The 27,861-nt window shown below is 39.6% G+C and overlaps 1 protein-coding gene across 1 annotated transcript; it reads left to right on the top strand.

Annotated features, from left to right (window-relative positions):
• The first annotated feature begins 4,205 nt into the window (after window positions 1-4,205).
• Window positions 4,206-27,861, top strand: LOC145988634 (uncharacterized). Its single transcript, XM_083123670.1, has 5 exons — window positions 4,206-4,317; window positions 7,495-7,590; window positions 19,814-20,449; window positions 24,384-24,770; window positions 26,743-27,861. Exons 2-5 carry the CDS (start codon window positions 7,521-7,523, stop codon window positions 27,195-27,197), a joined length of 1,548 nt encoding a protein of 515 aa, XP_082979796.1. The 5' UTR covers window positions 4,206-4,317; window positions 7,495-7,520; the 3' UTR covers window positions 27,198-27,861.

Here is a 27,861-nt window from a genome sequence, read left to right as displayed (position 1 = left end):
ACAAAGGTTTTCCAAATTCTTCGCCTTTTGTTGGATTGGTTGGTTATTTTACGTTGCGTTTTTGTACTGCTAGGTTAACTGTGACGATAAGATTAAATATGGACGTCCGCTGTATTTTTTTGTAGGGAAGGGCAAAGAAAGAATTTTTCCAAGGTGTCAAACGAGGCATATTTTCTCCCCAAATAGTATGAACTCCTAAAAAAAACTTCAGTTTGAAGTAAGCATGCACCTGTAACGCCCTTTTATTAATTAACATAAATTGAGATTGAAATGAAATTATATGTGTAAAATGTACAAATTATAGGTTGAAATTTATTTTCTAGGGTGGCAGTCGCCCCTCCCCACCTTTCCAAACGTTCATGCAATTAAATGGATATGCGGTCAAACAAACACCCATAAGAGAATGGAAGAAAGGACGCTAAACTTTGGACTACGAAAAATAGCATTCATTGTATTTTTCAAGCTCTCTCCGCCTCCCGTACCCCACTTTTACTTTACGTTAATGGAAGAGCACGGAAACGGAACGTTGTCACAAGTTTCATATGATGATGTTCTATCTGTCTACCTTCTACAGTTCCTTGCAATGCGAGTTGCGAAAACATGCCACAAAAAAGGTTAAAGGTGAATTACTTGCCCATCCCTCCCTCATTGTTGGGCTTCTGCAGCATTGCTGTAAACAGAGTTGTATACATAGCTACGCGGAAAACCGCCCCTCCAATATCAACATTCAGAAACAAAAGGCGGGAGCTCGCGCTCTCTCTCTCTCTCGAAGTGAGTCATAGACTGGAAGCGTTGGCAACATACAAGCAAAGCTCACGACTCCTGAGGAACTGCCACGGATCATGGCACTTCCTTTTCGGGAAGCACTTCACCGGAGCTCGCTCACTCAAGCATTCGTTCCAAGGAACGACCAACTCCTCCTGATGTTGGGTTCGTGCAGCTGAAGTGAAGGGGTTGGGGGAAGACTTGCGGGAGTTAGCTTGAGTGAAAAGGATTAGGGGAGAGGGAACTGCGCTTACTACTCGACTTCTGACAAGAAAACCAGAGAACATACACAGCAGTAACAAAACAAAACACGGTCGCTCTCCCTCGCAATGAGTCATCGACGAAGCTGGAACTGCCGGAGCGGTTGACAACGTACACGCAAATCTCACGACTCCTGGAACGAGGAACTGCTCGTTCACTCCGAAGGAGCGAGCAGTTCACAGTTCCCAAGAGGGAGTAGTTCAAAAGGAACGGTTCGTTCACGAACGACCCATCACTACAGTGAACGCTTCCTTTCGGTGAGCAAGCTCCGGTGAACTGCTTCCCGAAAAGGAACTGCCATGACCCATCACTATTCCACACATGTTTTGCAAACTTCATGCGGAGCCCAGTTCTTGTCCTGATCACCTACTTTAACACCAAAATATTCGTGCTAAGCAGACCTCACAAATGTGGTGATACGTTGTCTTTGCCTCTTCACTTCATAGATTCCACAAATGTAACAGAATACATGGGGCGAGTCCAAACACTTCCTGGACGACGACGACATTGTCTCTCGACACAACACAGCACGAACTATCGACAATGATGAAAACTTTATCAAATATTTTACATTACCTACTGCTATTTACATATAAAATATCTACAATACACTTAACTAAGGTTTTCGGATCACGTAACCTTATACATGGTAAATAAATTAAAAACTCTACTATTTGCATTAGTTGGTATCGAATAACAAAACTTAGAAACAAATTTATTGAATCATTCATTGTTACTAGGCGTCTTCAGCAATTTTGTTAATCATATAATGTAATAAGAGGTGCACTGCCATCTATCGGGAATATTATTAACTTCTAATTTCTGGGCAGGAATTACGATTTATACAACAATGAAGATTTCTAAATAACTGAGGGTGATACAACAAAAACAAGGTCACTTCTGAAATCAGCATCAAATGTAGTTTCAGAAACCACAATTAGTTTCCAAACATCAGAACCCATGTCGACCAGTGATAATCAATTCATCCGGCCTATTACAAACCAACAGCAAAAATGGAGTAGCCTAAATTGTTTCTGAAATGTGCAAGCTCCTTTTCCTCCGAATAATTGTTCATGCATTTAAGTCAAAACTGTTTAGCAGCCACAGTCTGAGTCTGAAGCACTTAGTTGGTCTTACTTCTCTTTCAATTTACGATGCATTACAGAAAAGAACAAAAATTGCGAGCAAAGCGAGCAAGAAAATTTATATATCCAAATTTTTGCTAACTGAAAACAATATTGATTTAAAAGGGTGCAAAAATTTTAGGGGACACATTGCATTCTCTTTTACAATTTTTTTTCATTCGGATCGTTCGGCGCCCAGAACCAACTCGCGATAAAATTTGAAATCGAGGGGGCAAATGTCCCTCTGTGCCCCCCCTGCAGGTGCTCTTCGCCGTCTGGAAGAAATAATGCAAGAAAGACGTGCAAACTAATACCACCTTGAATATCTTTTTGCCCTGCTACTCTTAGATTCTGCTAGCCGAGTGGTTAGTTAGCACATCGCGTTGCGACGCCAAGGGTCCCGGGTTTGAATCCCGCTCGGGCTTGGTTGTTTGTGAATGTCCATTCATCAATTTCATCATTTCATCACTCATCCCCATCTTCGCAAATTAGCCAAGAGGCACAAAACGCGAAGTAAAATAAACTAAATCAATCTTAGATTCTGCTAGTCTTGCTTTATTTTACTTCAATGTTTGCCCCCCCCCGCCAGAATTGATTTCCGCTCAAGGTTGGGGAAGAGCAATGCCTCCATGTGGTCGCGCCGTAGTTACTTTGAACTTTCATCGGCTTGAAAATATTTCATTTCTTTAAGATTATAATATTGTTTCATAACGGCGATAAGATTCCTCTACACTAAATTTCTAGGTGATGGTGAAAGTATAATAATACAGGGGCATGGACGTCTGGAAGGGGACAAGGATGACCACACCTCTCCCTTATAGAAGACGAATGTCAATCTAAAAGTATATATATTTCACACGTATAATTTGATTTTAGTCATAGTAATTTATATTAATTATTATAATGGGGATGCAGGAATGCGATAATTTCAAATTCAAGAGGTGTTTTTTGAGGGGGCAAAACTATTATCGGGGTAAAATATGCCCCATGGAAAAACACCTTGCTTGTCCCTCCGTGGAAAAAAAATCTGCGGACGTCCATGATTGGTGGGGGGGGGGGGCAATTGTCCCCATTTGTCCCCCGTGCGCACGCCTATGAAAAATAAAGCATCTGTACGGGATCAAATGTATCGTAAATTTTAAGAACTTAGATTTCTTACAAGATTATAATTAAGAAATCAAAATATTTGGTAGTTGTCTAATTTCCAGAATTTGCTTGAATATCTTTCCGGTATTCAGTACCATCTTGTGACCAGCTTAAACATCTGGGTCAATTTGTTAAAATGAAACCTTCAAAATCTACCCTTCGTTAACCAAATCTATCAACTGGGTTAAACAAATGTATACATTCACTCCATGTAAACATGGAGCTGACTACCTGAGTGAGATTACAATCTGGGTCAGTAGTTTCAAGCAACTTGGCAATAGTTGAGCAAATTCTCATTTGGATTACTGCTAGCATGTGTCCATGAATTTCGTAAGTAGGCCTAGGAATTTATGACAAATGGCTATTTTGTTAACGGGTAGTGTTATATATTCATGATTCATACATAATTAGACTCATTGGACGGATTTTAAAATGCACTAAAATAGTGGTGCCTAAGGTTTATTATATCATTCCTTTAACTTTTTATGGAGCAGTTTAACAGTGGAAAAGTAACGGGCGCCAAAAATCCACCTCGCCCGGGCGAGAATTTTATCTTGAGCCACCCCTGATTTCATGCTCATCATCGCGAATGCGATGCAACCCAGACTTGAAACACACACCAAAGTATCTTTTATATAGCTTTTGTTTTAGCTAGGATAACTTCCTCAGGCAAATTACTTTTTCTTTGGAATTCTTCGAGTTCTTCCTGTGTCAAACAAGGAACTTATTACATCCTGATTTCAATAGAACATTTTCCTGCTCGTACATGCCAATATCCGTCTGACTCGTAGGCTGAAAATCATAGAGCGAGCTCGCTGTTTCTCGAATCATCACGCCTTTACACAACGCCTTTCCCAATTCAGACGTTGTCAAAACATTTAGTTAGGTTATCGCTAAGGAAGTGAAGGCTTGTGCTTCCGTTTTGACGGGGAAAACCACTGGACTTCGGGCAATCGTGTTGGGGTTATAAGAATCCGCATGCCTTCAGTGTGAACCTGCTTTGCGTGCGATAGTGAGACTGGTGAGTACTTCTCTGCATTGGACACTTTTCTTATTTATTTATTCTTCCGCGCAGTATGATCTTTACTTGATGTTTGTATTCACGGAAATAACTGTGAATGTTTATTCGATTCCTCATAACAGGGTTCAACACAATCCGTATGTACAGGTTACTCAGGGCCGTATCATGGTTTGTGGAGGCCCCTGGGTAAAATGTTTTGTGCGGGCCCCCCATTTTTTATATATTTTTTTACTAGGAGCTTTATTAGCGCAACAACAGAGGGGGCATTGCACCCCCCAACCTTCGGTGGAAGTCAATTCTAGGGGGGGGCAAGGAGGGGGCAAACATTGACGGCCAAGGGCACCTGCAGGGGTGGCATAGAGGAGAATTGCCACCTTCGATTTCAAATTTTATGCAAAAAAAAAGTACATTTCGTAAAATTTTCTTGCTCGCTTTGCTCGCAATGCCTGCCTGCTTTTCTCAGTTTCGTCAAGTTCAGAGCCGTAGCTAGGTGGAGGCGCCAGTCGGCCATGAGTGCCGAATGATCTAGATGAAAAGAAGTTGTGAAAAAGAGAATGGCTTGGCATCCCGTGATGATATTATCGCCCTATTAGGGGCAAATAGGGGGTACAAATATTGAGGTCCAAAGGCACCTGCAGGGGGTTCACAGAGGAGCAATTGCCACCTTCGATTTCAAATCTTATGCATATTAAAATACATTTCGCAAAATTTTCTTGCTCGCTTAACTCGCAATCCCTGCTTTTCTCAGTTCGTCAAGTTTGGAACCGTGCCTATGGGGGCGGCGTGAGTCGGCCATGGATGCCGAGCGATCTTAATGCAAATAGTAGAAAAGAGAGTACCATGGCGTCCAGTGAAATTATTAGTACCCAATTAAATCAATATAGTTTCAAAGCTCCTAGTAAAAAAATATATAAAAAATGGGGGGCCCGCACAAAACATTTTGCCCAGGGGCCACTTTCTTGCTCGCTTCGCTCGCAATCTCCTTCTTTTCTGTAATGTGATGTATTTAAATAATATGTCTCGTATATATGTATTGAATAAACTTTGAATACGTACACAATTAAAGTTAGCATGTTCCATATGTATTTTCTTCTGTTATGTCGCTCCATGTTGCATATGTGTAAAACATACGTTGCAAATTAAAGTTATACATGTTACATATACAAAGGAATTATCTTCGGAATGCATTTATCATTCATTATCTGCCATTAAAAAATACAGTTTGTGTCCTTGTTTTCCATTATTAGCTAATGTGAAATTGACGGGTGTTGAAAAAATATTTCAAATAGTTTGTTCCAAACAAATGTTTTAGCGCCGACTTCTACCCCCTCTTTGCGTAATTTATGAGGATAATAACGTCTTTGATGATGCTACTACTACCACTACTACTACTACTAGTAGTAGTAGTAGTAATAATAATAATAATAATAATAATAATAATAATACCATTATTATTGTTGTTGAGGTTGTTGGTACGTTTATCCTGGTACTTGCCTCCCCCCAGACAAAAATCGTGGTTGCGCCTCTGGTTACAGGACGAAAATTGTAGCGCTATAGCAGCAGTAAAATTATGCGTCTAAATGTCTACAGTATATTACGAAGAGTAAACACCGTAACTACAATATATAGTAAATACTAAGGGGGTTCAGACGGAAACAGAGAACTGAGCAGTAGACTGTACTTACGTACATAATTTATTATAAATGATATTATTTACAGTTAAGAGTAAATATGTCACTACATATGCACGCTCCATCCACTGGACAATTACCGACAGGTTCATTGTGGAAATTATAGCAACTACACTTTCTTCAAGAAAATTCCCAAAGGCTTAACACTTATAGCAGACACACTTTTCTTGCCTTTTTCGCCGAAAATTCATCTACTATATCATTGAAGTCCAATTCACGAAGAAGTTCATGTTCAATGCTTAATAAACAAAGATTCGATAAGCGATTCTGTCCCATGGCAGCACGATGCCTATTTTTCACTAATTTTCATTTTTGATGTTATTAACGAAAGAAAGTTATGTAGGTGGATTATTTATTATCTTAATCGTATCTGAGAATTGATTTCTTGAATAAGTGTGCCTTATTTCCACACCACAGCCAAATCAATCCATGATATAAAGTATACTGAGCTTCAGATATCTACAAACAGATCGACTGAGAGCTGTGCAACAATTGGATCCAGAAGAGTGTAGACATACGACAACATTGATTTTTTTTATTTATAAAATACAACTTCTTATGTAATTTTTCACAAGCATAGCCAGCTGGTAAAAAGATTTTTTGGTGGAGACCCTTCACAGCTTCCTTTTGGTGCGGGCACCGGGGCAATTGCACCAGTTGCCCATAGGTTAATCCGGCCCTGAGGCTACTGTTCGACAACGTAAGACGAGCTCTTTTGAACGAATTCAAACGCTAAAGAGAAAATAGGCAGGAAAAACGAGTGAAACTAGGTTGTAGGATTCAGGTCAGTATTTCGTTTGTATATTATTTGTAAATAATAATATTTAATAACAGTGTTAAAGAAGACGATCGTCACTACAGTATGTTTGAAAGGACCATATTCTGTCAATACCAGACACTTTTCACGGAAACTCTTTCACTGACTGCGTTCCACTAACAGCCATCACCTTACTTTTCTAGTGAACTCGTCCAGTTAGCCAAGCGCACTACGCTCTCGACTAACGCACATGAACTGTAGATGCTTGTAAATTTCCCAGTCTGTCCGGAGTTAGATTTGCACTGTGAGGCTCATGGTAACAATGTTGCCAGTTCTACAGCAGAAAGAAAGTTTGATAAAACTACGCTATTCCAAAGATGTGCAATTTGCATTTCGAATTTTATCCTTCGGATTAAGAAAGCAAGAGAAAATATCAATTAATATTATTTATTAATCTTTAATCGTATATACATAACATTCTTAACCCTTCAAGCTTCAATTCAAAATAAGTATCGTCAAATCCATACACCAGCTCTCAGAAAATGAGCATTGAAAATATCACACCTCAAATATCAACGTCGTCAGTGTTCGATCTATTTGAAATTTATGTAAAAAATCTTTGTGATATAGTTTTTCGCATTGAACAAAATGTGTTCGATGAAAATTTTGTTTCGTCCTTTGGACAAGTGACTTTAGTGAGCATTAATTTTATGTTTTGTTTATTTCCAGGTGTCTGAGTTGTATCTAGAACCAAAATGCAGCGCTTGCTCGTTCTTCTCATAGCCATAGAATCTTTATCAGCAACGAGGACATATGGGTATAAAGGTGAATATTTTTATTTTTACGCATGTTCTGCGAATAGTAATTTACAATTTGATTTATGTACATTTTCCCCCGATAAGTTTCAGATGCAGCTTTTTGGCCACTTCACAAAGCAAAGAAACAGGGCCGGTGAAAGGGCCGGACCAACCGAGACGACAATCACTAGAGGTCGCTTTCGGTCGAAATTTTAAATATTTATTTAATGGCAGCCACAGTAAAAGAAACAAAAATTTAAAAAAACGAAGTATTGAAAGAAATAGAAATCATTAATGAATATTTTTATTTTCAGCATTAGAAATAGTGTCATCAGTACTAAGGGCTATGTCGTGAACAAATAGTAAATTTCTAAATTTTCAGATTTCTACTATTTTTTACTGCCAGGCTCAAACGGTTTAAGGAAGTGTGTATTTTGCATGACCATTTTGACATGCTTTATTGAACATATGTTACTTTATTTTTGATAAATTCTCTCTTAAAAATATGTTGCTTCTGTTTGTATCTAGAGGATCAGATGTGCAGAAAGTGTCTATTATCACCAAAAATTAAATTAGTAATTTCCAGGTAACAGTGGCCGCGGTGGCTCAGTCGGTAACGCGTCTGACTACCATGCTAAAGGTCCCGGGTTCGATCCCCGGCCGGTTCAAATCCGGGAAGGTTTCTAACGTTGGAAGCGGCCCCGGCGCCCACCCAGCGTCGAATAACATGGGTACCTGGGGGAAACCCTGGGGGGTAAAGGCGGTCAGGGACGTGGTGCTGATCACATCACCCCCACTCACGACCGGATCAAGAAAGTGTGGGGCGTTACCCCCACATCCCCTATACGCCTTCATGGCGTGGTGCTAAGCACAGGGGAACACTTTACCTTTTACCAGGTAACTTTTGTACATCCCAATTGGAGATGTACAATTTTGTAATGGAAATTTTTCAAATTGAAAGTAATATATTCCATCAATATCACCATAATATTAACAACGGTAAAATTCTTATTAATATCATGAAAGCTTATTTTAGGCGGGCGTCAGAGCGACAGACAACCTTCCGAGGTGCAGTTTCTATCTTTCGCCCCGCCCCTCCCTCTGAAAATAAATGAGGCATTATTTTAGGAGCACTGTCGGAAAAGTGGGAAAACCTCTCTTTTATGTTTGGGCACACAGATTCCATGGAGCACCCCATAATCGTTATACGGTGGACTCTTTTTAATTCGAATTTTGGATAATTCGAACTTTTTCGTGCGACCTTGGAGTTCGATTTATAAACAGTCCACTGTATTTTATATCTGATACTTGCACTTGCAATTTATTTATCGGTTAGTGGTTCATGCCCTGAGAAACTAGTCCGTGGTTCGAACCGATGGCATGGCATGATCTTTGAGCTATTTTTAGTTTTCATGACTCTAACTCATTTATTCGTCACAGTGTACGTAAGAGGAACGCAATATAACCAATTAAAAAGAGACTAATATGAAGTAAGAAATTATGAATCTTCCTATTTTAATGCTGAATAGTCGATAAGGTGGCGAACGACCGATTGAAATTCTGCCCCACAGTGCTCTGTCGTTTCCAATCTGTTCTTATCGTTCGTCTAGTTTGTTTCTTTATTGTAGCAAACTCACTTCTTAAGAAAAAACCGCCCTGTGATAAAGTTCGAGTTTCTCTATTCTATGGGGCAATTTCAATGCGTTGCTAGGTAGCAGATGAGTACAATTGATAGCACACGGAGAAATATTAATACAACAGTCTATCTAATATAGCAAAATTGTATAAATGAATCTGGGCCTTAAATATAATAAAAAGCACCAAGATATTATTTTGTAACTGACATGATCAATCAATACGCAGAATATCTTTATGTCTCCTAGCTAAGTCTAAAGTATTTTTTCTGCAAACACTATATTAATTATTACTCGATATCTGGTATGCCACTTCATGAAAAAATCGTACAATAACTGCTTTAGAAAATAAGCTATAAACTCCATGTGGCTCTTATAGTAATATCAGCATTACGGACGTAGGAAGGAAGAAAATCTTTAGCTGTTTTTTTTTGCAAGCTGAAAATAATATTATATTTAATACATCGCTAATACTTTCATGGATCACCGCAATATACTATTTTCCAATCTCCGCCTCGTTTGCATGGGTAACCGGGGCGATTTCTCCCTTGCCACCTCTTTCCCCGTAGATACGGCTGTGATTTTCTATGCCTTATGTTCTCACGTCGTGCCTTCACCTTCATTATCTTCAAGTCTTCTACCCCATCGCTTCCTCTTCTCCTAGATGAATATATTTTTATTTCAGTATCAATGTGGGCAATTCAGTTGCATCCATTCTTTCAATATGACCCAGTCATTGCAACCTTAGAAACTTTGATATATCTTCTCCCTTTAATATTCTCTATAACTACTCATTACAGCTCATAGATATTTCCATATCTATGATCAGTCCATACAAGTATAAGTATATTTTTTTCAGTCCTTCTCAGCGAGTTCTTATCAGTTGCAGTTAGTCTACTAGGTGTCTGCTCCGTAAGATATGTCTGGTCTTATTAAATTTTTATGTATCTGATATCTTGAAACTTTAGTAATTTACTCCACTTTTGCGCACACTTAAATTAGTAAAGTAGGGGTTTGTTTCCTTCTTGACTTATCTCTTTAATGCTTGTATTAATTTGAGCGTCGCTGTTTCCCAAGAATTTCAATCTGATTATGCTTTTCTCTTATATTCAAATTTTGTAGCTGTCTTCTAGCTTTCGAAACCATAATTAGTTTCCTTTTCCTTTTAGTTTATTTTTAGTCCCACTCTATCTAAAACTCTTGTTACAGTGGCAATATCATCTGCATGCAGACAGATTTGACTTATTCTATTAAATGATGTGCTTCTATGGTTTTATATCTTTTGTTAAATAACGAATAGTTAGGATACTGTTCTGTCCCCTTCTATCATCCCTCTATTGCAAAATTTTCCATTGTATTTTTAATATTCGATCTTCAACTTTGATAGCATTGGCATCCTTATCAATTTACTGATAAATTAATACAATATATTAGGAAAACTTAATGTGTAATGTCGAATAAGTAGGTTCACCATTGTTGATAAGATCGGAATTTGAATTACACCGATTCAATCAGGCGAATGCGTTCTTTTCTTCTCTCTCCCTCAGGTGGATTTCACTGCCCGTCGGAAGGTTATCATCCTCACCCCACGATTTGCAGGAAATTTTACCGTTGCGTAAATAAGGGCGACCGCAAGGAGATTATCATGTACAGGTGCGATCCTAAAACGGTCTTCGACCCGGACGTAAACGGTTGCAATTACAAGTGGAACATCTTGCCTCCAAAGCGATGCCATTTTCCTTTTCAGCTCCCTCGGGTACCCATGGTACACTGGAATCGCTTCCGAACCCCTGCACCGTCTCGGGCTCCACAACATCCTGCGAAGCACCCTGATGGAGCCATTCGAACTCCCGGTCGACCTGGTGCTTTCACAAAGAAACCTCAATTTTCACGCACAACCACTCCTGAGAGGGAGCAGCCAACGACCCAACCATTCCTCAACCACTCTACCAACAGATTTGGAGATGGGCCAGGCTCGAACCTGGAACCGGAACTCCCCTTTAACCCATTTCCCAATCCTGATTCACCTCAGGTACCAGCTTCTCAAGACCCACCAGACTGGAACCCCTCTATTCCTGACTTCCCACTAGTTCCTGGTGGACCCCAAGGCGACTCAGTGGAACCAGTCCTTCCAGTGTATATTCCTTATGACAATACCGACAAACAATCTTCAAATCTAGGTAAGCGACCACAATTAGTTGAGCCATCCCAACACCTTGGAGGCCAGGAGATACTGGACGATATATAACCCTTTATGAAGCACTTACATGTCACAACAATATGGAAGACATCATTCTAGTCCGCACAGCAATTCCACAATATTTTCGAGGATTTATACTCTACAATAATGGATATATGACAATGGCCTTACCAGAACAAGTTGGCAGCAACTGTTTATCTTATGTATATTTAAGCACAACTATAATAAACGAGTATAATTATGTTTAATGGTTTATTTGTGTCATCAATATGCTATGCCCTTGCACTCAGTACCAGCTACAAGTATCACAGAGAATTCGAAATGGACCAAATCAAACTTGATGAAACTGTGGTTTCTTTGAAATTGCCATGTTGGATCTACGCCATTGATGTATGTTAGTGAATCAAACAGAATAGCAGCTAAAAAATGCATCTCTGCAATCTTTTCCCACTGTCAACTGATCAAGATGCGTCGAAGTTTAACACCAACATTTTATACACTTTAAGGTTTTACTGGAGTACAAAAATGTGCATTTTTGTGTCAGTTGACACACCCTTGGTTTCCTGCACTTAAGGATGGGTGAGATTAAATGAACACATTGACACAGAATTCATAAAATTAACAACTATAATACTTTCATATGTGTGTAGCTCGTGGAGTCATATCCGCCGCTTATGGAATCGCTGGCTAATCTACATCATATGCGGAAGTGAGTTGGTCGAAAATATTAGTCACGGACTAAATTGAAATAAGGGTAAGATAGCATGTGTGTGTGCAATCTTAAACTTTGCAACTGTTAGTGAAACAGGAGTATGTATTGTTTGTTTACGTTTTCCACAAAATATTAAATATATACACCTTCGTTTATATGTAACTAGCTGATTACCCGGCGTTGCCCGGGTGTTTAATGGATTCTAACTATAGCGTAAAATGTAACTAATTTTATTTACAGGCATTTTAAAGTATAAGTACAGCATACAAATTAAAAAGTAATATCTTTTACAAATTCACTATAATATAAATTTAACAACAATTTATGAACAACATTTTCAGTTCCACATCCAGGAGCAAGAATAAATCAATTGAACGGCATTGCGAGTGTCACTTAGCGACCCCGAAACTATGGATTCCACACAAATATCGGTCGTTTTACATGTCATACTCTTCCCATCCCCACTCGTAGTGGTGCCAGGGGTGTTTTGGAGTTGAACGGCATTGGGAGTGTCACTATTCATCATATTAGCGATCCCGAAAACTAATGATTCCACACTAATATCTGTCGTTTTACATGTCACCCCCTTCCCACCCCCACCCCTAGGGATGCGAGAGATGTCTTGGAGTTGAACGGCATTGCGAGTGTCACTATTCATCTTTGCGACCCCGAAAACTATGGATTCCACTAATATCGGTAGTTTTCGATTATTTTTACAACCCCCTTCACACCCCCTAAGGGTTCCATGGGTGTCTTGGCTTTGAACGGCATTGGGAGTGTCCCTATTCATCTTATCGACCCAGAAAACTATGGATTCCACACTAATATCGGTCGTTTTCCATTATTTTTTCATGTCACCCCCTTCCCACACCCACCCTTAGGGGTACCAGGTATGTCGTAGCCCCACAGTATTTCTTTCCATATTGTAACTCATATGTGTACCAAGTTTGGTCATCGTGAATGTGACCAATTAGCTTAGCGACTCCAAAAACTATGGATTCGACACTAATCTTGGTCATTTTTGACATTTTATTTTTCACCCCCTCTCACCCCCATCCCGATAGGTGATGAATTTGGAGTGGAACGGCATTGGGAGTGTCACTATTCATCTTATCGATCCAGAAAACTATGGATTCCACACTAATATAGGACGTTTTCGATTATTTTCACATGCCACCCCCTCCCACCCCCACCCCCACCCCCAGGGGTGCCAGTGGTGTCTCACCCCCACATATTTCCTTCAAGATTGCAGGTGATACGTGTACCAAGTTTGGTTGAAATCGCTCCAGGCGTTCGAGAGTTATGCCGGAACAAACATACATACACACATACATCCATTTTTATATATTAAGATTGTAAGTATTGATGAACGTATTCTTTATGTCGTTTTTCTACTTCACCAGTTATTGATTTGTTTTATTTCACTTCGCTTTTCTAACGCTTTTTGGTTAATCGTGAAGATCAGAATAAGTGATGAAAGGACACTCACAAAGAACACCCTTGCCCAACCTAGGATTCGAACCAAACCACTGGCATCGTAGCACGCTGTGGTAACCACTCCGCCACGGAGGTCTACGATAGACTTACGAAATGGATGATATAACATAAACAAAGAAATACCCATGTCTTACCCAAGGTTTGGGAGCTGAATGATGAAGTAGTAGGGTTCTAAATCGAGTTTCAGAGGAAAGATCTATCAGTCCACTGAGACACATGCTAGATTCTATCTTACCAAAAGTGTCACCGAGCTTAAGTCTTTAAAATTCCAACTGGTTTCATCCCAATATTGGTCCTCCTCGATGGCGTAAGCGCTATCGCCTCGGGTCCCGAGTTAGATCACCGATGGAGACGCATTACATAGTGATTCTGGTCCTAATGTAAACTGTACGTCTAGTCCAGATTAGCCAATCTGATCATGAAGTTGACTTAAAACTATGACATCTCAATGCATTTATTTCATGCATTCCTCTTTCTGACATACCTGGTTAGATGTTTGATTGAATTCAGTTATTTTTCGTGTCTTTTCTGTCACTTTTGGCTAATCGCGACGATGAGTGATGATCAGAACCCGGATTTTCATGACCTAAGATATCTGAAAAATGACCTATAAAATGACCTAAATAATTACTTAAACATTTTGCCTTTATTTTAGGGTATGGCAATTAGTACGGCATAGTTCTTACATCTGTAACAGAACTGAAATTTCCAGGTGTATGTGACAAGGGTGCCCATTCCCCCAAGGTCAATGGCGCATCCCCCCCAAAAATCATGTTATGCGTTCCCTCCTAAAATGCACCCTCAAACCATATGTTAATCCCCACAAAGTATTTAATTACGACAGCGTGTCTACCGAAAATAACTTTTTTCTTAGCTTTACTGAACAAGAACTTAATCTGCCCCTCCTTCCTAAACAGGGGTGCCCACCACTCAAGACCGCCCATAAAATTGTTCATCATAATCCTCCCAAAAGAGTTTGGATGAATACGTAATAATTGATGTCTGAATGAAATACAATCTTAAACTGTCCATATTTTTTAATTGTTCGATTTTCGAAAAAACTTAAAGCTACCACATTGATTGGTTAAATGTAGTAAATTAAATTATCTAAATGTGCATATATATAGTGTTTGCGAGTGGGTTTATAAAACTCAAAATTTGAGTATTTAACACAAATTGTTACACAACTTAAGATATAAACAGAAAATTCAACATTGGCAAACCAAATAGGATGCTCCAGCTGTATGACCGATTCAATTACAGAACCCTAGATAGAAATTTTTAAGCTCAGGGCGATAATGTAATACGGTTCCTCTTTCAAAGAACTAACCCCCCTTTTATTGGGGTAAATATAATTATTTTAGTAATCCATAACAATAATTACGTGGATTTTTTCTTCAGTGTAAATTTAACTTGTTAAAGTAAAATTTTCTTTTGACAAGAAGTTAGAAATGCGGATTCGATATATTTTTGTTCCAAATGATGCACCTGATTCAAATTAAGCAGTATACCAACATTAAGCGTTATATTTTAAGAAGTGATGTTATTAATGAATATCGAGAATGTCTTGTAATGCAGCTATAGTATAAAACTTCACATTCAACTCAGTAAAGCGCAAAACACGGATCCTCGAAATACATTGCGAGCGAAGAAAGCACGAAAATGTTCTCATCCATTTCTTTGCAGGCTTTCAAGAATATTAATTTAATGGGGGTGTCAATACTTTCTTAGAATACCGAGATATTTAGTCTTTTCCAGCTTCTCTTTTAGCATGTTTGGGGTCGAAAACGTGTAGATAGCATATCGCTAAATACAGTCTCTAAAAATTTAATGTTCGAACTCTCTCTCCACTACAGAAATCTCTTGACAATCTAACACTTTATGAAGAGCTTCCTTCCTATCTCCCCACTTTAAATTTAATACTCATTCCTACTACCAAAATTACCATGCCAATTTTACATTTACTGTTGATATTGAAGAGGGGATGGATATTACCCCTTCCAATTAATTAATTCTCAGTCTCTACACCAGAATTTCGGCAACTGTCTAAGACAATAGCAATACACAAGAATTGGATATCCCCTCAATTTAATGCTCAATCCCCCTCTAACTAACATACCTGCCGTAATCGAAGACCTAGATTTGAGTACTGCCCCCTCCAAACGCTCAATTCAGAATCCCTCCTGAACCCACGTGCCAAATAAGGCCTAATATGTAAGAGTTGGATATTTCTCTCCCCCCTCTCCTTGGATAATATCCTTAAACTCTTTCTTTTATTCATTGAATGGATTTAATAAAATTTAAGGTGTAAAACTTTTACGTATATTTTGGAAAAATATATAAATGTGGTATTTTTATATTATTTGAAGGGAAAAAATCCCCCCGAAAAAATCTAGATGGCGCAGCTTGCGCCATAATTCTCCACTGCGGGCACCCCTGGTATGTGGATATTAAGTATAAAGATCTGTAAAAATCTTAACTTATTCAAAATTATTGCAGCAGGTAATGTCGAGCAGCAAGTTGCTGTGTTCCTACAATCACGTGGTGATATGATTTTTGTTTTCATTGTTACAGGCGATAAATGTCAGTTCCTGACTAAAAATGAATGAGTGAAACGTAATGCAATTACATTATTTTTTCTTTTTCAAGTACGCCAAAAAAGACCAAAAAAGGTAAAACGCGAAAAATAGAAAATATGACAATAAAAATTCAAACTTTTGTAATCAGAGGTTCATATTCAGGATTTTAATACCTACACGAGGAAAAAAGGATGACATGTTATCAATATGCGGGCCCTGGTGATGATGAAATTGATGAAAGGATGCGCATATGAATGCCAATTCTCAGGCCGGGATTCGAACCCGAGACTCATGGCGTGGCAGCGCGCTATGGTAACCACTCTGCTACGGAGGACGGCTGGTTAGACGCCTTCAATGTTGTAGGAACATACAGTCTGCAACATATGCCTCCAAATATACCTACTCTGAGCATCTTCCTTGCTTTCCTGCTTATTTCGCCTATCTGCTTCCACACATTCTTTCTCCATTTTGATTGGTCTCGTCACTAGTCTGTTGGATTCCACTTAAATCCTTGCCTCGAGTAAGTTGTGTGTCAGGGTGCAAAATTCCGGAGGAGATAGGGGCAATTCCCCAAGCCACAAATGATCTTGTCCTAAAGAATCCCTCCACCAAACATTTGCGGCGGGTGGGGAATTTTTATGTTAAGCTAATAAGAGTCCCAACATTCTTTACTATGGATACTTCCGAAAATCACACGCAGAACAAAGGACAAAGTATGTCTCTGTGTGTGTTTGAGAGTGTTGCATGTTTCTCTCTCCCACATAATAATAATAATAATAATAATAATAATAATAATAATAATAATAATAATAATAATGTTTATTTAAGTGATGAACACGATTTGACAACCAGGTACATCACTATGTCAAAATTCGTCATACAAAATTACAGAATTGAATACATAATTATAAAATAATACAGTGGATCCTATAGTCTTATACATCATCATACATTCAAATTGTAGGTTTCAACAAGATCAGCTACTAAACCTCTGCTCTTATTTAGACATATACGATTTGAGATATACCTCTGGGAATATCTTGAAATTTTATATAATAATAATAATAATAATAATAAAAACCCTTGGCGCAACAGCCCGTAGGGGCCAGAGCATACCTGCCGACTAACGGCCTTACTCTCACCTGCCGAGGTAGTATATCATCCAACCAGTTACGGGGTGACGTGTGGTCAGCACGGCGAACCCCCAAGTTTTGTAGGTTTCCATGACCGGATTACGCTACTCATTCGTAGCTCCCCAGTTTCCTCCCGATGGTGGGTGGCCACCGGTCCCATACACAGGCCGAAATCTCAGGAGAAATTTGTTACGATTCCCCCAGGAGACTCGAACCTGCGAGCCGGAGCCCAAAGCATGATGCCTTAGATCACACTACCAGAACTACAGGTGGTGGACAATAAAATATGAACAGCGTGATACGACACAAAAATCTTTATTCGTAGGTAGTTGACTCATTCTTGGGTTAAATTACAACCTGTATCCGACGTTGAGTGGACAAATACAGGCTCTGCACAATGGTCAAAGGAATGAGTATGCATTCCTCGTGCAAAGCGGTCTCTGGTTCAGAAAGTGTGGCTGGAGGTGGAAACTTATTGCGACCTTTGGCCTCCAAAATACACTACAATGTTCAATTATGTACGAACAGGCTACTAAGGAGGCCACATGAGATGTTCCATTTCATATTCGTGCTCATCGAACCATGCTTTGAGGCACAGTGTGAATGGGGACATTATCGTCTTGGAACACAGGTCTTTCGCCAGGAAACACATTCTGGATCATAGGAGGGATATGCTCTTTCAGAATGGTACGATATTCCTCTGCTGTGATCCTTATATAGAGGTCTATAAGTGGGTCAAGACCACGCCAAGATATCGCACCCACATCATCACAGAATACCATTAACAGTAGGAAGGAGGCAGTCAACATGAAAGGCTTCTGCAGGCGTTCTTCATATCCAAACACGTCCAGGGGTCTGGAATAATGTGAATGCAGATTCGTCAGACCAAATGACCTGTTCCCAGTGCTGTTGTGTCCAGCCTCTGTGCTCTTGGCAACATTTTCGACGCTACACAGCATTACGCGGTGTCATCAACGGATTTGGCGTAGCCGCTCTGCATTGAGTGTTCGCAGTATGCAGTTCCGTTAAATAGTTTTGTTTGATACAGGGTCCTAGAGATGGGAGTTTATCTAGGAGATTATGGAACTCAGTCGTCTAATGCTTTCGGGTCACTATTCATTTCAACATCCGTCTATCTCTGTCGGTGAGCTTCAACCTTCACCTACTGTTCTGTTTCGAAGATGACGCCTTAACCTTCTATACTGTAAATTGTCATCACAGTTTACACTGTGCTTCTTGCAACGGCTACAAAGTTGGCTGTCTTCGTCAGCGAGGCCCCAGCTAGGCGCACTGTAATGATCAATTAGTTTTGGAAGTCTGAGAGGCCGGACATAACAGCGTCTTACTGGTAGCAGAATATTCATACAACTGCTGCTGATAAACTGATACCTCTACCATTACGGACTTTATGGAAGCGAAGCTTGTCGGGGATGATTTCGTATGCAGAACCATAACTAATTTGCAGAGAACATGCCACATCTATGGTCACCCGTCGGTTCGTCAGAATCATCTGCCGGTCCCCGTTGCGATGTGGTTAACACATCGCGCTACGAAGCCAGGGGTCCCGGGTTCGAATCCTGGCCTGGGTGTGGATGTTTGTGAGTGTCTATTCATCAATTTCATCATATCATCACGCATTCCCATCTTCGCAAATAAGCCAAAAGTGGCACAAAAAGCGAAGTAAGATAAAGCAAAGTCAGAATCATCTCTCGAGCTTGTTGAATCTTCCCGTTAGCGGTGGACGTTGATGAGCGTCCACCAACTTAGGACAAAAATTCATTGATATCAGTGAAGAATCAAACATTTTTTTTTGTATCCAAATCTAATGATGATCAAGACTGAAGAAGACGAACTAAGAGCGTACAAATCTGAAGTTGGGGGAGGGGCGGAACTTTTGGGATTCTACACTCCTAGTAGTGGTCTAACAACTGACCAAAATTCAATTATAACGGAATTATTCCTACACGAAACGTTCACGATGGATTCCAAACCAGATCGAAAGGATCTGGGGGCACTTATCTCCTGAGATATCTTGAAACACTTCACATAATTCGAATGGTGAAATTGTAGCGTGGAAACATGGACAGTAGATTAAGTGGTCTCTGATATGTGATGCTTGTTGAGAATTTTCTTAACTGCGGGAAAGTATCACCCCACGCCACCTCCACTTTGAGCACTACCCCTTCTGAGAGAAAATCCTGCGGGGTGGCCTTACACCTTACCCTACCGATTGGAGAAAATTCTACCGTGTACTATTTCCTGAAATTTGTATTGGCAATGCTAATTTGTGGTAATTAGTTGACTTGAGATAAAAGGTTAACCTCTCTTTGAACTTGTTTGATTTTTTATGACATGTGGTAACGTCAGTAGCAATTTCTAGGTAATTCTGAAGCAAAATGTGATTTCTGTTTGAATTACCTTGAAGGTTTAGATGCTAAATTGCTAATTATTGGTTAATGGTGATTTACTAATTCAGTGTAAATATTTCCCTCACAGGTAGAATAGCGTGTACCTCGGAAGGCTTCTTTTCCCACCCTGCAGACTGCAGAAAATTCTACCGTTGCGTCAACCAAGGTGGGCACATGGCAATTTTCCACTTCGAGTGTGCACCAGGTACAGTCTTCGACCCATACCATCACATCTGCAATTATAAAGACAGGATCTTACCTCCATTGCAATGCCAGGACGAAGGGGACCAAGGAAGTCCTTTCCCAGGACAAGTTCCTGCCCAAATACCTGCTTCACCTCAACAACCGCAGTTTCCAGACGATTGGCCACGGCCATTTCCTGAAAGTGACCGACCAAGTAACCCTCCTTCGGCTCAAAATCCAGAATTTCCTGGAGTCAGACCATTCTTTCCGGAAGAACAAGACAGAGAAGAGCTAGAGTCAGTTCTTTCTGAAGGGCAAATCCCTGAAGAGCTGTTCACTCTAAGATCTCTTCCACCAGTCATCACTCACCCGACTCCAAAAGACCCAGAACAACATATAGTCGTAACTCTAGTTGGTCCACCATTGAAGGAAGAAATTTTTGGAGAAGGTTCCAACGTAAATCAGCAGACTTCAAGGCCTGGTTTCATTCATGAGACTGATGGTAGGAAGCAGAACAATGATGAATGGCTACATAACTCAGGTACTTACATCATGATAGCATCCGAATCAGTTGAAGACAGACACAATATTGGAGTATGTCATGGACTGACTTTCACAACGTGGTTCGGCAGTGAATCCTGACTATATCACTGTCAAGGTTCTTATTTACAAAACCTTTGTGGAAATCTCACTTGTAGGATTAGCCAATGGCAACAGCTAATGCTAGCGAGTTCCTTACATGACTGTTTGTTACATACACCACAAAAAGATGTTGTGCGTCTTGTAACATTTACTTCTGAATCATTGATTGATTGATTGATTTAGTTTATTTTACTTCGCGTTTTGTGCCTCTTGGCTAATTTGCGAAGATGGGGATGAGTGATGAAATGATGAAATTGATGAATGGACATTCACAAACAACCAAGCCCGACCGGGATTCGAACCCGGGACCCTTGGCGTCGCAGCGCGATGTGCTAACCACTCGGCCACAGGGTCGGGCTTCTGAATCATTGGCATGGATAATAAGACCAACATAAAACGTAACACAGGCCTAAACTAACTAACTTGAAAAAAACAAAACAACAACTGAAATTACCAACAGCGTCAAACCTAACGCACAAATCTAACAAAACATAAAATTACTAACTCCATTAAATCTAATTCACTTAAAAAAATACTAACAGCATCAAACCTAGGACACCTAACCTAACATAATGAAGTGACCCAGACTTGAGCTTGTGAAACAAGGTTCTCAAGCCGGTGAAATATAGCTAATAATCATGAGACTCCCTAACATACTATGCTGGGAACACTTTATATTCCAATGATCTGGAATAGAAAGTAGCACGTAGCAATTTCCACACAGATTTTGTAAACATACTGCCAGCGGGGTTCATTGTACACTATAATATTACACACAAGAGATGTGATCATTGATTGTTATCTATTGTTTAGATGTGAGCTAACGTATTGTAGTTCTAGCTTAATTGTCTTGGCAGATCGCAATGTCAGTAGTAAGCTGTTAGCTATATTAACACAGTGAAACTAAAAAGAAAAAAGAAAAAATTAAAGAAAATAGTTGATTTCATGAAATCTGATAGTATTACAAGAGTCAAATGAAATCCTTAAAAGTCCAATAAAGATTGTAGGGCGGATTGTATAGCCTACAACTCAAATTTACATCAGATATCAACTGTTATTTACAAAACGATCCCAAGGCTGCAACATTAATCAAGTAAGCTTCAGAACGCCATTTTTTTTATTTTTAAGATCGCGCCCCCTCTCCACACTTGCACCAGTGAAGAGGAGTGGTTTCTTGCCCTCTGTCAGCCTAAAACTTACAGAAATTTCTTGGCAAATGAAAATTCAATATCTCTGTGCATGCTTACCACACCAGAAAGTTTACTAATGGAGAAGAAAGTTCGACAATGGCCTCAGTTCGCAGGCAGATGGGTGGAAAGTGGTTCATAAGTGGCTCATAAGTAGACCTCGTATTTTAGTAGGCATATGTAACAAACAAATATTAATTTTCTAACCAAATTTTCATTTGTATGCATCAATTTCAAAATTATCCACAAATTATTGTTACTTGTTGACATGAAAAATGAATTAGTATGTAAAATTTGTTGCACAATATCAGGGTAGCTACTTACTTGGATTTCTTTGAATTCCGGGAATTATGCGAGAATTACTGGCTCTGCAAATCATGCGTGAATTTTGGTAAAACATGAAGAAAAGGTACAAGCAGATGTTTTATTTTATCTTTATCTTTGAATTATCTTTCAACTGAAACATAGTCAGTGGTGCAAATTTGAATGTTGAAACGTGAATGTTGTGGCAAGGCGTGAATGCCACAAAGGAGGACCGAACTGACGCGAAAGTAGGCAAGAGCACGTGGAGGCAGTAGAGGCGATTCAAAAATGGGAAGGGGGCCACAAGGGCAGTTGTTATGTTGTCTTTTAAAGTCCTGCATTGTTTGTGGGTTGATGGCATACACTTGTTCTTTTAAATAACCCCACAGAAAAAATCTAGGGGTGTCAGATAACATGATCTAGGCCAGGGGTTTCCAACTGGCGGCCGCGGGCCGCATGCGGCCCCCGTTGCCTTTTTCTGCGGCCCGCGAAGCCAGTTTGCAAAATACATTAATTTTACTTATATTTATTAAAATACGTTCTTTTTTTACTGAAGGAACGGCTGCTCTGTGAAGAAAGACAATATCACAGGTAGAATTGATTTTGCAGTCACTAATGATAATCAGAAGAATCTAAAGTGACGTAACTTTCTCTTCACACCATGCATTCCATCCCTTCGCTATGTGGAATGAACTCGTCTGCTTCCACGAAGGCTTCACTCTTTGTGTTCAGAAACAAACTGCAGAGAGGCGCTATAGAGATCTGTTTTACTACGCACGAAGTACGAAGAGATTTCCAGTGTTCCAACTCTGATTGTACTGTGACTGATCGTTAAAGTTTGTGCAAATATCGAAATGAGCAATATCTCCAAAAAACGTAAGATTGAAAATTAAATTAGCTTCTCTCCAACTTGAATTGCGTGATTTGCAAGGCGATGTGTTCCTTCAAACTAGGCAAGAAAAGGGGCCAGAGTTTTTCAAATACCTTTCAAAAGAACGCTTTCCAAACCTTCGTAGTTTTGGGCAAAGAATGACATCGATGTTCGGTAGCACATACACGTGTGAAAGTGTTTTTTCTTCAATGAAGTTCATCAAGAACCGCTACAGATGCAGACTGGCAGATTCTTCACTGCTTCACCTTCTGAGACTTTCAACTACAGAAATTCAAATACAACTTTAATAAAAGAAGCAGATCGGGCTCAATTTTCACATTGAACACTTACTATGAAGGATTCTTATTTGTATGTTGTGTCTTTAATTTCTTTCATTTCATCAATAAGAACTGGGTTTTTGTGAAATAAATTGTAATTATACAATTTTGATTTGTAATTCCATTGTTTTATTGCCTCATTTTAGAAATTTAGGTCATGCGAAAGTACTACACTTTCAGTTCAGTACTTACAAGTTTTGTAATTTTTAATCCCCACCCCCCCAAACAATGCGGCCCGCCTATCAACTGCTGGATATAATTTTGGCCCTCGGACCTTTTGAAGTTGGAAACCACTGATCTAGGCGGCCAGTTGATGTCCCCCCTGCGTGAAATCATGCGCTGCCCAAACTTTTCACGCAAAAGATCAATTGTTGCGGTCGCAGTGTGACAAGTGGCATCGCCTTGTTGGAACCACATGGTGGCGACATCCATAGCTTCCAATGCATTCCACAAAAAGTGTGTAATCATCGCTCGATATCGAGATCCATTGACAGTAGCACCATCTTGAAAGAAATATGGACCAATCACACCCTCTGCCCGCAACCCACACCACACTCTTACCTTTTGTGGATGCATTGGTTTCAACTCTTGGGTTAACTGTATTTTGTACGCTTTTAAATGCAAATCTTTGTGTAAAATGTTGAATAAGGTGTTTTTTTAATATCCAATTGCTGTGATTGGGTCCTCTTGAATACTTGCACTCACGGCTGCGATATTTTCCTGGGAGCGACCACGACGACGGTGTACTGGACTAACTTCATCCCTCACTGAACCACTTTCTTCACACTTGGCACAGATTATCTTGATTTGCATGTTTGGCGGACAACTTTGTCTTCCATATTTGGTACGGATTTTACGACCAATTTCTGCACAGCTTTCCCCACATTTGTAATACTGTTTCACTATGAATACACGTTGTTTAATGGTGTAGCGTTGCATTTTCACTCACCACAAGGTCCCTCCTTCCCAACTCACAGAACTTCTTGTTGCTTCTCCTACAAAAAAAGAGAACAGGTACAATTAAAGTAACATTGACATTTGAACACCCTTAACTTTGATATTTACAATCTAGAACATTATAATATTAATGATTAATGTTTTCCTTATTAACTTAATACAAAATGTCCTTCACAGGAAGATTTACGTGCACATCGGAAGGCTTCTTTCCCCACCCTACAGACTGCAGAAAATTCTACCGTTGCGTCAACCAAGGTGGGCACATGGCAATTTTCCACTTCGAGTGTGGACCAGGTACAGTCTTTGACCCATACCATCACATCTGCAATTACAAGGACAGGATCTTACCTCCACTGCAATGCCAGGACGAACACATCACATATCCTCCTCCAACAGTTTCTGCACTACCTGATACCGAACCTCCACTGCCTTCATATGGACCACCACTGGAGGAAGAAATTCCAGGAGAACCTTCCAATGTGAATCAGCAGACTGAAAGACCTGGTTTCAATCATGGCAGTAGTGGTAGAAAGCAGAAGTCTGCTGAACGGACGCAGCATTCAGGTACGTCACGAAAGCAAGCAAAGAAGTTGTAAAGACAGCATAACTTGTATCCGAATTATCAGTATTTGATTATAGATAATTGTGAGACACATTCTGCAATTTTTCTGGTAATGTAAGTTGTGGTTTTTGATAAATTAGTAATGAGCTATAATTTACAAATGAAAGTTAGCTTCTTTTTTGACACCTTTAATTTGCAAGTAAGATGGAACTTTCTAGATTTACCGCCATAAGGTCTCTTGGAATGTAACAAAGCACTAGGAATCTGTATCATACTGTATTTGATCCACTGTCTAATTTCAAGTTTTAAAATTTCTCCAAGGGTAATGGGACAAATGGGATTCTAATTGATAAGTATGTGATTGCCAATTGCAATTTGACAGTGACAAATACTTAAATATACGTGCTGTCTTATCGTTAGGTAATAATTTTATTTCTCCAAGATAGAATTAGGTGAGAGATAAAAAAATGTACAAAGATTAATTTGATGTGGTTGGACTTGTCAATTACAAAACTGATATTCGAATTTCATTTATTTGAGAAATTGTCACAATTATTTGTTATGAATGCAATCAAAAGAGTGAAGAGAGGTTGACTTTTGGGTGCATTCAGAGAAATTCCACCTCTCGGGATGAAATCGAAAATCCAAATAAGAACTGAAAATGTTAAAACCGTAGGCTCAGGGTCCGAATGTGTAATTCTCATATGAGCGAGACACACACGCGTTTTCTACACTCATCGTATTCTGTACATGTCTGATAATCACACACTCAACATGTTTTCTGAATACTTACATGGTTTTTGTGTGCAGAACGATTTTTCCATCTCTCTCTTTGGCAAGTCACATTTAATGTTTTTGGAATTAATATAATCATGCTGTACGTGCTTACGCTGTTAATATTAAACCATTTTAAGTATGTACGTTAGATTGCAGTGGCGTCGCGTGCGGTTCGCATACAAGTGTTCACAATAATGTTTTTGTACTGAATGCAGATTTAATCCTCTCCCTTGTAACTTCATCTTCAATTGAAAGAGTGAGAATAACAGTTCAACTTATTTTCAACAATTTCCTCCCAAAATCACGCTATTTGAAGTAATACAAGAAGGACCTAGGGGAAATTCCCTCCCCCCCTTAAAATCCGCCAGGTTTAGCGAATTCTCGCTAAAGTTTCCAACTATGTAGCACATACGTTTTCGAAAGAAGTCGTGTGTGTATATACTCGTACATCAAACGTAGTATGTTTTTGATTTTTGATTTGATTTGATTTAGTTTATTTTACTTCGCGTTTTGTGCCTCTTGGCTAATTTGCGAAGATGGGGATGAGTGATGAAATGATGAAATTGATAAATGGACATTCACAAACAACCAAGCCCGACCGGGATTCGAACCCGGGACCCTTGGCGTCGCAGCGCGATGTGCTAACCACTCGGCCACAGGGTCGGGCAAACGTAGTATGTGCGCGTGCATTTAATATGTACGTAATTTAAGACATATACATGATGTTCACGTGCTCATGCAAACATTATCACAACTTACATTGCACAACTTACTTTTCATAACATAGCTTCTCAGAACGCAATATTTTCTACAACTTTGTAATGAACAAATTAGGTTTTATGAACTTAAATCTTAATTTCATACTCATTTTCAGTATTCTCAATACCTTCTTTACTCTCATGCGCAATGTGTGAACCTCATTACACAATCGGGATTCTTACTAAACCCTTATTTGAGCAATGAACGACGATGATATGAAAGGTAAGATTTAGATGAGCATGACAATGAATGTCATTCGTGCTACTAAGCCTCTCGCTAGGAAAGATGGATGTGCATTGGAGTCTATGGAGTCACACATTTTTATGAACATCATTTTCAATATGTTGAGACTAAGTTGTCTGGGAGGAGGGTAATTGCTCTCCAACCGCCTAGAAAAATGACACAATTCCATTTACGTGATCTGATTGTCTTTCACAGGTGAATTCCACTGTCCTTCGGAAGGCTTCTTCCCTCATCCCAAGCTGTGCACGAAGTTCTACCGTTGCGTCAATCAGGGTGGCCACATGGCGATTTTCCATTTCGAGTGCGGGCCCGGAACCGTTTTCGTCCCTCGTATCGGCGTGTGCGATCACAGGCGCAATGTGCATCCCCCACTACAATGCCAGGATGACGATGACAATTGGGGGCGGTTTCCAGTTGGTACCCAACCCCCACGATTGCCTGACTACCCTAAAGTTTCAGCTACCTGGCCACCACCATATCCTGGGAGACAGCCGCAAGAAGTTCCTAGTATAAGTCGCGTACCTCTGCAACGAGTGACTGGACCGAGTTCTACAGAAAGGCCAATATCTTATGATCAGCAAAACGGTTTCTATGACCCTTTCCAGCAAATTGTTTCTGGAGAAGGTTTGATTGCTCCACGACTTGCGTAACGCATCGTCTGACTATGATACTGTATTGTGTTGCGATTCACTACCTACCAGTTACGACGTTGCATGTAAACAAATGGAGTATGCATAGGCCTTGTTATACGAAGGTATTGGCCGGGACCGAGGTGTTTCTTTTTAACAATCTAGATTAGAATGCGACTAGACGCTTCGAGACTTATCGATAGGAAACCGTCACTTTCGTCAATTAGAACGCAAGGAATATGAACATATCTTGTAAATCAAAATTTCTTTATTCAAAGGGAGTGGCTATATATAGATAGATCAAATGTATCGTTTATTGTGGAAAGAAACTGCTGTTTATTGCCGATTGCCTGTGAAGCATAGCTTTCAAATATGAAATTGTTTTCCTCATCTTCTGGGTTGGCCACCCCTCCTGCTGTACAACAAGTGAGCGCATCGATATTTTTTAAACATCGTCGCAGCATGCCAAAACCACGAATGTGCTAAATCTTATTTTGAGATAGAAAACAACAACATTAAAAAACATTTTAATAATCAGTTTCCTGAAAACAATAGGGTTTTTAAATTTGGATAAATGTTGTCATCGGTATAATGACTTGTGACTGTTAACTAGGTCATATAAGTTAGCATAGGAATCTATCAACAAAAGAAGTGATCAGCAAAGCCCGGATTTTTATGTAATATC

The sequence above is a fragment of the Lepisma saccharinum genome, chromosome 1, assembly GCF_977018435.1.
Source record: "Lepisma saccharinum chromosome 1, izLepSacc3.1, whole genome shotgun sequence".
In the NCBI taxonomy this organism is placed as follows: Eukaryota; Metazoa; Arthropoda; class Insecta; order Zygentoma; family Lepismatidae; genus Lepisma; species Lepisma saccharinum.
This window is presented reverse-complemented; position numbering and strand designations above follow the sequence as displayed.

Coding starts and splice junctions, on each gene's coding strand:
- LOC145988634 (XM_083123670.1), top strand. CDS start 7,521: ATGCAGCGCTTGCTCGTTCTTCTCATAGCCATAGAATCTTTATCAGCA. Junction 7,591..19,813: donor GAGGACATATGGGTATAAAG/GTGAATATTTTT, acceptor TTTCCCTCACAG/GTAGAATAGCGTGTACCTCG. Junction 20,450..24,383: donor TGAATGGCTACATAACTCAG/GTACTTACATCA, acceptor TGTCCTTCACAG/GAAGATTTACGTGCACATCG.